This window comes from Podarcis muralis, chromosome 3 (genome assembly GCF_964188315.1).
Source record: "Podarcis muralis chromosome 3, rPodMur119.hap1.1, whole genome shotgun sequence".
Classification (NCBI taxonomy): Eukaryota; Metazoa; Chordata; class Lepidosauria; order Squamata; family Lacertidae; genus Podarcis; species Podarcis muralis.
The window spans coordinates 113,024,091-113,036,824 of NC_135657.1; the positions used below are offsets into that span (position 1 = coordinate 113,024,091).

A 12,734-nucleotide genomic window follows, 5' to 3' on the forward strand; every position below is an offset into this window, starting at 1 on the left:
CTTGCCAATCAGGTCAGCGGTTCAAATCCCCACGACGGGGTGAGCTCCCATTGCTCGGTCCCTGCTCCTGCCAACCTAGCAGTTCGAAAGCACGTCAAAAGTGCAAGTAGATAAACGGCGTTTCCGTGCGCTGCTCTGGTTCGCCTGAAGCGGCTTAGTCATGCTGGCCACATGACCCAGAAGCTGTACGCTGGCTCCCTCGGCCAATAAAGCGAGATGAGCGCCACAACCCCAGAGTCGGTCACGACTGGACCTAATGGTCAGGGGTCCCTTTACCTTTACCTTTACTATGTATATTAAGCAGGCCCCACCCTTTCGGGCCTTTGCTCAGCTTTGGGAGAGTGATCCCACTGAGCCTTTAGTTTCAAGTTATGTAATTAAGGACAACAACCTATGACAGATTTCTTTTTAACTTGCTTTGTAACCACAGAAAGTCACAAACAAGAGTGCCGGAAAAACATATGCTTCAGGTTACATACGCTTCAGGTTACAGACTCTGCTAACCCAGAAATAGTACCTCGCTTCAGGATGAGAACAGAAATTGTGCTCCGGCGGCGCGGCAGCAGCAGGAGGCCCCATTGGCTAAAGTGGTGCTTCAGGTTAAGAACAGTTTCAGGTTAAGTACAGACCTCCGAAACGAATTAAGTACTTAACCTGAGGTACCACTGTACCATTTAAAAGTAAAAAAAAAAAACAAACAGTGATGGGGTGAGGGTGGAGGAGGATCTGAAAAAGAATGTCCCATGTTAGGAGCTGTGCAAGAGATGAATAATTTGGAACTGGAATTCTGGATAGTCACAGGTCAGCGAGGAAAGCAAAAGTGAAAATTGTTCCAGAAACCGACACTGCATTATAACAAAACATGTGTTATTTATTTGGGTTGTGTGTGTTTTTTAACCACCCTTCATCACAAAGCAGATGTTTAAGTATGAGTGTGCAGAAACGTCCAGGTGGCTTTTTGCAACATTTGCAAAAGGAGAAGCAACACAACTTGGCAACTGACTGACTTTTTAATAATTCCTACCTTCCCCAAAGATGACAAGGTAAAAACAAGGCTGAATATACATGATCAGCAGGATGGCAGCTTCGTGGATGAGTGGGGATTTGAACCCTGGTCTTACAGGTCCTACTCCAACGCTCAAACCGTTACACTACACTATCTCTGTGTGTCTTTTTGTGTGTTTGTCCATCCATCTCTAAGCCTGCATTAGTGGAATAACGCTTCTCCCTCTCAGCGCCTGCATTAGGGGAATTACGGTTCTCTCTCTCGGCGCCTGCATTAGGGGAATTACGGTACTCGCTTTGCGGGCGCGCCAGCAGCTTCCTATAGGACTCTAGAATAGATAGAACAGGCAGCTCTGGCCCCGCCCCTCCCTTGTTCTGATGCGACTGGGCGGAAGGGGCGGGCGAAGAGGTCTCGCGAGGGTAAACCTCCCGTGATTCACGTTCGGCGCCGCTGCGTGATTGGCCGGAGGGGGGAAGCGCGCGCACTTCCAACGGCCGGTGAAGAAAGGGGGGGGGGGACAAAATGGCGTCGTCCGTGGCCTTCCAGCAGCTGCGAGACCTGATCGAGACGCAGGAGGCTCTGCTGGAGAGGCTGAGGCGACAGGTGGGGCTGGAGGCGCCCGGGGCGGCCGCGCCGTCTCTTCTCCCTCCAGTAAAGGGTTGTGGGAAGGGGCGCGCCGGTTCCCTTCGGCGGTCGGCGGCCACCGAGCTGGGCGGCAGCCTGTGGGAAACGTTGGCAAAAAGCCTGGCGGATGTAGGCCTCTGCAGGCCCACCCGCCTCTGGGCCTACCCAACACCCTGCGCACACAAATCCCCATTATTATTATTATTATTATTATTATTAGTTTAGACACTGAGCAAGAACACTGCCGCTGCTGCACGTCCTACTTCTCGCCATTGACTGTAAAGCATGGTAGTTTCATAAAACCCTATGTGTTCTAAGTCATTAATTAATAATAACATTAATATTATTAATAATAAATTTTTATTTATTATTTTTCCTAAGGCAGTAATTAATAATATTATTAATATTATTAATAATAAATTATTATTAGTTTAGACACTGAGCAAGAACACTGCCACTGCTGCACGTCCTACTTCTTGCCATTGACTGTAAAGCATGGTAGTTTCATAAAACCCTATGTGTTCTAAGGCAGTAATTATTATTTTTATTTAATAATAATAATAATAGTAGTAGTAGTAGTTTAGACACTGAGCAAGAACACTGCCCCTGCTGCACGTCCTACTTCTCGCCATTGACTGTAAAGCATGGTAATTTCATAAAACTATGTGTTCAAAGGCAGTAATTAATAATAATAATAATAAATTTTATTTATACCCCACCATCCCCGGCCAGAGCCGGGCTCATGGCGGTTAACACCGGTAAAATCACAGTAAAAACATAATAGGGAAAAAACCAACCAATTTAAAATACAGGTTAAGATGCAATTTAAAATGCTGCCTCATTTTAAAAGTAGCCCATAGATCAAAACCATAAGGGGAGGGAAACATAAGGGTCAGACTGAGTCCAAACCAAAGGCCAGGTGGAACAGCTCTGTCTTGCAGGCCCTGCGGAAAGATGTCAAGTCCCACAAGTCCCTAGTCTCTTGTGACAGACTGTTCCACCAAGTCGGGGCCAGGGCTGAAAAGGCCCTGGCCCTAGTTGAGACCATTCTAACCACCTTGCGACTTGGGATCTCCAAAATGTTGTCATTTGTGGACGTTAAGGTCCTCCGCGTGGCATACCAGGAGAGGCAGTCCCGTAGGTGGGCTGCTGAATACCAGTTTCTGGGAGTGCGAACAATGGAGGATTGTTTATTTCGTGCCCTTTCTGCTGAAAACAGGATTCTGGATTAGATAGGAGTTTTAGTCTGATCCAGCAGAACATCGGAATTAAACATAGTGTGTGTGTTTGTATCTCCAGATAGAACATCCAGCCTCAAAGGCAGTGTACCTTTAAAGACCAGTTGCTGGAGGGCAGGGATGACCATGTGGGTTCTCTAGAGCCATATGCCTGGCTGCTGTTGGAAACTGAATGGAAGGCTAAATAGACATTTGGTCTAATCCTGCAGGGTTTTTAATTATTCCATTTGTGCCTTCCCTTCATGGCTCTGAAATGGAAGCAATTGCCTCCAAGAACACAATGAGATTTTATAGCTGGTTTTATTTAGGGGGTTGCCTGATTGAAGATTTCAGCAGAGACCCTCAACATGATGTAGTATCTAAAATAAAGCACACCAGTCATATGTGTGTAGTGCTTGTTGTGGGAACCTCAAGGTAAATACTGCAATGCGTTCTATGTAAGGCTGCCCTTAGGCCTAGTCTAGAAGCTCCAACTAGGGCAGACTGCTGCGGCTAGGCTGCTGCTGCAGTTGGATGGCCAGCAGCATGTGATACTGCTGTTAAAACATCTACACTGGCTGCCCATATGCTACTGGAGCAGCTTAAGGATTTTGGATTGATACACAGAGCCCTGAACAACTTGGATCCAGGACTGCCTTGCCCAGTTACCAAGAACACCCCTACAGGAGCTCAACTCAATCAGAAGTTGGGCATTTAGTGTTGCTGGTCCCATTCTGTGGAACACCCTTCAAGCAGAGATTTGGCAGGCACCCTCACTTTTGAAGATTTTTCTAAGCCAACCTATGCAGTTGATTAAAAATTATGATACTGCATGAGTGGCTGACATATAAGTACTTTTGTAAATAAAATTGTAGTTATTCGTAAAATGAGCAGAAGCTGTTATGCAATAGCCATAAAACAAGAGTGAGCCTATCTAGATAAAGGTATGCCTAGAGAAGTGAAGGTTTGGAAAAACAAAAAAAATGAAACTGTGCCCCCCCCAACCCTTTTTCTGTTTGTTGTTGTTGGTTTGGTTGCTCCCAAAATGGGGAGGGACAGAAAAATAGGGTGGGGTGGGTTTTGCACAATTTTCTCTTTTTTCTGCATGCTTTCACATCTCTAGATATGCCTACGCAATCAGTAGACATAGATTGACCTATCAGTAGACATAGATTGGCCCATAGATTGATAGGATCAGACTGCAAAAATAACTAATATACATTCAGTATCCCCCCCCCAATAGTAATTCTCTTATACAAACAACTAATCTATAAAATGTAACATTCTTTTAACAGATAGCAATGCAGAAAGAGAACTCTGTAAGCAAGGTGGAATATGAGGCTATTATAAGGAAACTGCAGGTATGTGGCCTTCATTTAATAATTTATTTCTGATATTTTTCTTTTGTTAAACATAATCAAGGCAGCAGTAGAGATTGCACATTCTCAAAGATTTGTGCAAGTTCCCATGTAGACTCATGTCTTGTGACAATGTCAATTTTTAATATCGGAAGTTAGTATCTGAATATTTGAGAGTGAGGGGACTCGAGTGGGCGCTGTGGTCTAAGCCACTGAGCCTCTTGGGCTTGCTGATCGGAAGGTCAGCAGTTCGAATTGGCACAACGGGGTGAGCTTCCATTCCTCTGTCCCAGCTTCTGCCAACCTAGCAGTTCAAAATCATACCAATGCTAGTAGATAAATAGATAGTGCTGTGGCGTTTCTATGTGCTCTGGCACTCATCACAGTGTCCTGTTGCGCCAGAAGCGGTTTAGTCATGCTGGCCACATAACCTGGAAAGCTGTCTGTGGACAAACACCGGCTCCCTCGGCCTGAAGCGAGATGAGCACCGCACCCCATAGTCAAAGTTTGACTGGACTTAAGCAGCTGGAATCCTTTACTTTTTCTTTACACCAAAGTTGTGGCATGTTTTCTTTGCCTACTGATGCAGCTGAATACTTCCTTTTTTATAATGTTGGTTTACCTGTTAGGCAATCTAATAACTTAGATTTTTCAACTGTATTCTAATTTACAGAAGGAAGAGGAAGAACATGCAAAGACGAAGAGTAATCTAGCTATGGAATCTGAACAGCTGGAATTTGCCCTTGGGGAGATTGATGTTCTGTCAAAGCAACTTGAGAGGGAGAAACAAGCTTTTGACACTGCGTACGCTTGTAGATTGGTGTGGGAGTCTCTGTGAAGAGAACAGGCTCAAGTGTTGTTGTCTAAAAAGGGGAGTTGGCGATATGATAGTTACAGTCCCCCAGAAGACCACTGACTAGCCAATTCCCAAGGGACCAGCAGCTGCCTCTCCCCCAACCTCTGAACAGCTATGCACGTGCAAGAAAGGAACAGTAGGAGAAAGGCGGCTGTATCTCTTTCTGCTCTTGACCACTTCGGGCAGTTCAGAGGCTGGAAGGAACGAGAAATCTGTATCCTAGCACCTGTTTTAACAACCAACCAGCTGCTCCCTGAGTCTTCATTCTCCATTATAAGCAGGTGCTAAGATTTAGCAACTGCTGGATAAGACCAGAGTATACAGCAGCAGGCTACGTGAGCCAGTAGCCTGACTGAGCTGGAAGTAGGGTTAGTATTGTTGGGCGTGCCAGAATTTTCCAAGCTAAGAGGCTTGTTTGCTGCAATGCTAAGCATGTTTTGTCGTAATTAAGGTACCCCTGCCCGTACGGGCCAGTCTTGCCAGACTCTAGGGTTGTGCGCTCATCTCACTCTATAGGCCGAGAGCCAGCGCTGTCCGCAGACACTTCCGGGTCACGTGGCCAGCGTGACAAGCTGCATCTGGCAAGCCAGCGCAGCACACGGAACGCCGTTTACCTTCCCGCTGGTAAGCGGTCCCTATTTATCTACTTGCACCCGGAGGTGCTTTCGAACTGCTAGGTTGGTAGGCGCTGGGACCGAGCAACAGGAGCACACCCCGCCGCGGGGATTCGAACCGCCGACCTTTCGATTGGCAAGTCCTAGGCGCTGAGGCTTTAACCCACAGCACCACCCGCGTCCCTTGTCGTAATTACGCCCTCGTCCCTTGTCGTAATTACGCCCTCGTAAACATGCTTAGAATTGCAGTCATACTGCATGCTAGCCCTAGAGCAGTGTCCTCTACCATGATGTTTCGTTCAGTTCCCGTTTTTTTATTCCCACCACCCAACCCATCAGCATTCTGTGCTCACTGAGAATATTCAAAATAAAATAAAATAAAAATTCCTTCCAGTAGCACCTTAGAGACCAACTACGTTTGTTATTGGTATGAGCTTTCATGTGCATGCTACTGGAAGGAAATTTTTTTACATTTTGTTTCGACTATGGCAGACCAACATGAGACTATTCAGTCCACATTGTACTGTTTGGGGTTTCCTCCCTTAGGGCTGGCTATCTATCTATTTACTTTTGTAAATGTTGGTACTCCCTCAAGCCTCTTGTGTGTGGATGGTTATTTCTGTTTTGGTTATACAAGGAATGGATCCACACTCTGAGAGTGAGTTCAGTATAAAAGAGAAAGCTTGGATCCTGTGAAGTGGTGTATGTGGATCTTTTCAAGTCACTGCAACAACATAACAGAAGCTTAAAGGGGATCAGTGCAACGTACACACTTAAATCTGTAGCCTAACTAGCATTGTTCTACAGATCAGTCAGTTCCATAATTACAAATGTCATGTTTCCAAGGTGCATAAGGGGCATGTATGACTTTCTCCTGATCATCTTATCTGACAGATAACAACATTTGAACTACTTATTCCAGCTGTATTTAACAGTATTGTCATGTGTGAATAAAATGGTATTCCTTCTGTTGTAGACTTTCTCGGGTAAAAAGCAAAGTGCGGAAGGAATCGATCCAAAAAGACAAGCTGTTGAGCAAATGCGCTGGTAAATTCACTTGATTATTTTATCGTCTCAGACTGAGGATTACTTGAGAAATTAACCCTTTTAGGCACTTAGCCAGTGTGGTGTAGTGGTTAAGAGCGGTAGACTCGTAATCTGGGGAACCAGGTTCGCGTCTCCGCTCCTCCACATTCAGCTGCTGGGTGACCTTGGGCCAGTCACACTTCTTTGAAGTCTCTCAGCCCCACTCACCTCACGGAGTGTTTGTTGTGGGAGAGGAAGGGAAAGGAGAATGTTAGCCATTTTGAGACTCCTTAAAGGGAGTGATAAAGCGGGATATCAAATCCAAACTCCTCTTCTTCTTCTTCTTAAAAGGAATGCCTAAAAGCCTAATTCCTCAAGTAAAAATGTATACTTAAAAATGTTGGCAAGCAGGCAAGCTTGAAAACAGGTACACTATAGATGATAGATAGATAGATAGATAGATAGATAGATAGATAGATAGATAGATACAGTAGTACCTCTGGTTACGTACTTAATTCATTCCAGTGGTCCGTTCTTAACCTGAAACTGTTCTTAACCTGGAGCACCACTTTAGCTAATGGGGCCTCCTGCTGCCGCGGCACTGCCGGAGCACGATTTCTGTTCTCATCCTGAAGCAAAGTTCTTAACCTGCGGTACTATTTCTGGGTTGGCGGAGTCTGTAACCTGAAGCGTATGTAACCTGAAGCGTATGTAACGCGAGGTACCACTGTATAGATATATAGATACAGATATGTTTGGCAGCAGCTCCCTATCGTCCTGCGCTCAGGGGCATAGATGCATAGATGCATTTGCCTCCACTTTCTCTGCACCTTGTGTATTCTGTCAGTGTCATGGGCCCCTCAGTAGGTCTGGATCTGGTTAGTGCTTAGATGGGTGACTACCCTCAGGCACTTAAACTGCCTCGGGTTTCATGCTGGAAGAAAGGCAGGATATAAATATAAAAAAATAAATAAATATGTCTCTTTTTTTATCCTGGGCACAGAATTCAGTTTCTAGAGCATGTAGTACCTATAGCACTACCTATTTGGGTTGATTATAACCAAACCAGGGTAATACAGTTTGAAACTTTGCTGGGAATTCTGTGTACATAACTTTGTTTTGTGCCCTTTGATTTTGATATTTAGAAAGCAAAAGCACAAATCAGTGATTTCCAAATTCCTCCTACAGAAATTGAGACCCATATTCAAAAACAGGAAGATGTTCTGAACTACAAAGAAAATGAGATCAGGGAGCTGCAGAACTTCATCAACAACCAGAAGCAAACATTAAAGTAAGTATATATATATTTATCGAAGACACTCTAGTAGATTCTTTGAAAATACGTAGGTAACTGATTAACTACCGGTATTTCCCTTTTATTATTATTATGATTATTAAATTTATATATCGCTGTGGCATTTGCCTCCTAGGATGGGTCAAAGAAAGGGTTAAAATGGGTGTGATGTGATTGGCCAGTGAGAATGCAAGGGGGGAGTAAAAGATAAGAGTGGGAGGTTTTGAAAAGTCAGTTGAGGTTTGGGAGTTGGGAGCTGAGGTTTGTCAGTTGGGAGTTGAGGCTCGGGTGTTGGAGAAGGAAGAGGGAGGCTTAGGTGTGGGTTGATAGAGTTGTATTGTGAGAGAGTGAGAGGAATTGTTAGGTGGAGTCAGATAGATAGTTGGAATAATCAGTTTGGAGTTGTTAGGAAACTAAGTTTAGGAAACTGACAAGAGACAAATAAACTGCAACCATACGCTTATTCCTGCATTTAAAAATAAACTTGATTATTTGTTTATGTTAACAACTGTCTGGACTCCGTATGGCCCCATGAGAAGCGGGGTGGTGGCAGCGAAGAAAGCAATCACAGTGGTGGCACAGGGTCAATAGACCGTGAAACGTCCGGGGGCCCTGTGTGATCGCCACAATCGCCCTTCAAGAGATCCCAGGGCGGTTCACAGGATACAATACAATATAAAACACAAGTAAATAATTAAAAGAAAACAAAACAAAACAATACCCTCCTTCCCACAGATACATTTAAAGGCTGTAGGATCTAAGTACCGTATTTTGCGCCCTATAGGACACGCTTTCCCCCCTCCAAAAATGAAGGGGAAATGTGTGTGCGTCCTATGGGGCGAATGCAGGCTTTTGCCGAAGCCTGGAGAGCAAGAGGGGTCGATGCGCACCGACCCCTCTCACTCCCCAGGCTTCAGGAAGCTATCCGCAAGCCGTGGGAGCCTGGCGCAAAGTCGCGCAGCTCTCCCATGGCTTGCGGAGAGCTGGCTGCATCCTGAAGCCTGGGGCAGCTTTGGGCAGATATCCGCAAGCCTGGGGAGACCGGCGCGAGTTTCTGCCGGGCTCCCTAGGCTTGCGGATAACAGCCTGTTCTGAGTGTTGGGGTCAGGGGAAGCTCGGGCTTCCCCCGCCTAGCCCCGCACCTGGGGGGGGGGGGAATAAAATTTTATTTCTTTATTCCCCCCCCCCCAAAAAAAAACCAACTAGGTGCGCCCTATGGGCCAGTACGCCCTATGGGGCGAAAAATACGGTATTTCTTTTCATTTTTAATCACAATTTTCCTCCACCTGACGCTTCCTCAGATCTCGGGGTGTGGTGTGGTGTGAAATAGAGAATACTGCTTCCTGAGACATTTACACCCTTCCTTTGGAATCACTGTCTAAATAGATATTTTTACAGTTATCCTCAAACTTGTTTCGCACTTGTGGCATCCCCTCCTTTTTTGTTCGTGTGTATGCTCTCCTCCATTGCTTCTTCAAAGACAAAGATCCAGTTTGGATATCACGATAAACTTCAAAGTAGAAGCTTTCACATCCGTTTTTAAAAAATAATTAATGGCAGTTTAGCATTATGTCTGAACTCTAAACTGTGATTAATTTAATTGTAGTTTGTAGAAATAAACCAACTTCATAAGCCAGCTTTATTGGTTTCCTCCCCCGGTGTATTTTCCTGCTTTCTTAACTGTTCCATTCTTTCTGGGTTGCCGTGCTGCTAGCGATTGCTTAGTACTGTAGCTGTGGTAAATGCTGATTATAGAAACCAGTGATCTGTTTGATAAGGCATGTGTTTCTAATGGAGTAGGTGGAAGCAATAACTGATTTGAAGACCCCTTGGCAAAGAATGGGTGGTATCGAGCTAAGTTTTACTCAGAGTAGATTCATTGAAATTAATGAACATTAATCCATTAGTCCATTAATTTCAGTGGGTCTACTATAAATAAATTTCGTTGAATACCACCCGGTGAAATTATCATAGGAAGTCCAACATTCTGTTTTTCTTTATCAATTGGTTGTATATTGAAAGGATTGCTCAGGAGTCGGCACACACATAATAGTGTTGCATTTATTTTCCTGATATTTCACACGTGCCACAGATCAGTAAGTACTTAGATGTCTATTTTCACAAAGAGAATTGCATGGCAAATGTTCTTACAATGCGCTTTCTGGTTTTTGTTGTTGTTTTGTTTTGCAGGAAACAAGCATCTGAATTCAAGATACAAAAACAGCAGGAAAGTTACATAGCAAAAGTGCTTGGGAGAAAGAACAAGAAGGATTTGAAATAATCATAGAAGCATTCCCTTAAGTCACTTGATTCTAATCTTACTCTTAGATGTGTTGAAATAAAAAACGAACTTCTAAGTTTTTCCACCAAGAAATCAATCTGCTTGTAATTTAAGTGAGATATTCGCCTCTAAATGCCAACTTTCCCTTCTTCATTCTGTCCAGTGGGACCAATGTATGAACTACTGTACATCTTTAGGTGGACAAAGACTACTGCATTGGATTCTGTATATTTAAGCATAAGGCACCATCTTTTTCACCCGGATATGAAAGGCAGTCAAGACCCCAATGATCTTTAAAGCATCTGTGGGTTTTAATTAAATCACTACTACATCGTGTAGTAATTCAATAACTATGTATTTATGGTACTTTAATTTGTTGTTCCTGGTGTGGGTGGGACTATGAGGTTACCATTGCAACCATGTACATGTTTACTCAGAAGTAGGTCACACTGAGTTCAAAAGATGCGAAGGTAAGTGAGTAAAGAATTGCAGGAGCTCATTTTCTAAACTAGCACATGCCACTTAAGGCTGTCTATCATTTTCCCACTTTAGCTGTTTAGAAATATTTTCAAATGGAAGTGGCAACAAATGGAAGAGAAAAACAAATAGCTTCAAACAATTAAAAGGCTGCCACGTAGTATATCTTCTCAAAGCCACACTCTTCTTTCCCAACCCTGGTTTTAATTTAAGATGCCTTAGCTGCAAAGATTCCCCCCCAAAATGGGTCTTGAATTCAGCGCTGAATTTGCAGCAAGGATTGTATGGGAGCTCTAGCCAGTGGAACCAGGAGTAAATTAGGACCCCTATTGCACCTGATGGGGCCAGAGGTAACCCACGTCTGTGCTAGATACTCAGTGGCGAGGGAAAGACTCTTGTGTACATGCGCCAGGGCATTTGTATCACATATTCCAGGATTGTGCTGCAGGCTGCAATCCTAAACACCGTTGCTAGGAAATAATTCTTACTGAACTCTCTTGAACGTCTGAGTTCCATGCATAAGATTGCACCAATCTTTACAGCTTCTCTTTGGCCCTTTCTGCATGATCTTTTAAAAACATACAGTTGTTCTTCTTTTATCCCCTTAAACTGGTGCTTCTTTTGTAAAGAACATTTATTTTCCAAACACTAAAGTACAATGTTTTGTACCTGGGATTATGCACTGCCAACTCTAGGATTGGTATATATCCTTTGCTGTTGTCCTCGGAAACTTAACCTGTTTATGTGGGTATTGTGGGAACCAATTATTGTTCTCTGTGATGTTAAGTGATAGGTAAAATTTTTAGTTTGAAAACTCAATTATGAAACTTACTGCTGTGTGTGTATTTGTATAGCAAATTCTTACCTTTCCAAAAGCAAAATAAATACCCACTTCTCTGAAGTACACTGTCTGGATTTCTTGTTTTTCTACAACCGTACAACCTTTAAAGCCCTAAACGGCCTCGGTCCAGTATATCTGAAGGAGCGTCTTCACCCCCATCGTTCAGCAGAAGGTCCAGCATCGAGGGCCTTCTGGCGGTTCCCTCACTGCGAGAAGCCAAATTACAGGGAACCAGGCAGAGGGCCTTCTCGGTAGTGGCACCCTCCCTGTGGAATGCCCTCCCACCAGATGTCAAAGAGAACAACAACTACCAGACTTTTAGAAGACATCTGAAGGCAGCCCTGTTTAGGGAAGCTTTTAATGTTTGATGTATTGCAGTGTTTTAATATATATATATTTTTGGAAGCCGCCCAGAGTGGCTGGGGAAGCCCAGCCAGATGGGCGGGGTATAAATAATAAATTATTATTATTATTATTATTATTATTATTATTATTATTATTATTATTATTATTATTATATTAAAAAAAAAATAGAAGAGAGAGAAAATAGATGAAGTACTGAATTGTATTAGTCCTTCCTTAGCCTGCTAACCACATGTACTTGTATGTTTCAGGATACATTCAAAAACATTTGCAGTGTTTGAAGACCCTCTCATGTAGTTAATTTGAACACAACCAGCTGCCACTCACTTATATTCAGTGGGATTCTTGACATTGTTATCACCCAGTTTGCCTTAAATGAAAGATTTCTTTTTTAAAAATATTAATTTATTACTGTTAGGTCACCAACCTGGTACTGAAGGGCAATTCCCTAAGGCATGTAACTGAAGTCTCAGTAGTCTGTCCTTTTTGTTTTTGTTTAGCAGTCAATAGGAGTAGAGTTCCATACTACTGATTTTGCCAAAAAAATTAGAATCTTCGGTTTTAATTTTTGTTTGCTGTTCGATTTTATAGAAAAGACAATAGATTGCAGAGGAGCCCATGCAAAAGCAAGACTACCACGTTACCTAATTCATACTGTGTCAGGTGGGATTTCATATGATGGCATTGGTCAGGTGTTGACAGTACTATGTAAAGGATAACGTGATTGAGGTAACACTTTATTCATAAGAGGAATACTGTAGCAGCTACGCTGGGCTA

At 43.5% G+C, this 12,734-nt stretch overlaps 1 protein-coding gene across 2 annotated transcripts; it reads left to right on the top strand.

The window, feature by feature from the left end:
* Positions 1–1,465: 1,465 nt before the first annotated feature.
* Positions 1,466–11,654, top strand: SPATA24 (spermatogenesis associated 24). Of its 2 annotated transcripts, none has more exons than XM_028722128.2 (6): positions 1,466–1,609; positions 4,143–4,208; positions 4,879–5,009; positions 6,652–6,722; positions 7,890–7,992; positions 10,186–11,654. In XM_028722128.2, exons 1-6 carry the CDS (start codon positions 1,529–1,531, stop codon positions 10,274–10,276), a joined length of 543 nt encoding a protein of 180 aa, XP_028577961.1. In that variant the 5' UTR covers positions 1,466–1,528; the 3' UTR covers positions 10,277–11,654. The 2 variants fall into 2 exon arrangements, with proteins under 2 accessions (XP_028577961.1, XP_028577960.1); XM_028722127.2 differs by having other exon boundaries at positions 1,506–1,657.
* The last annotated feature ends 1,080 nt before the right edge of the window (positions 11,655–12,734 follow it).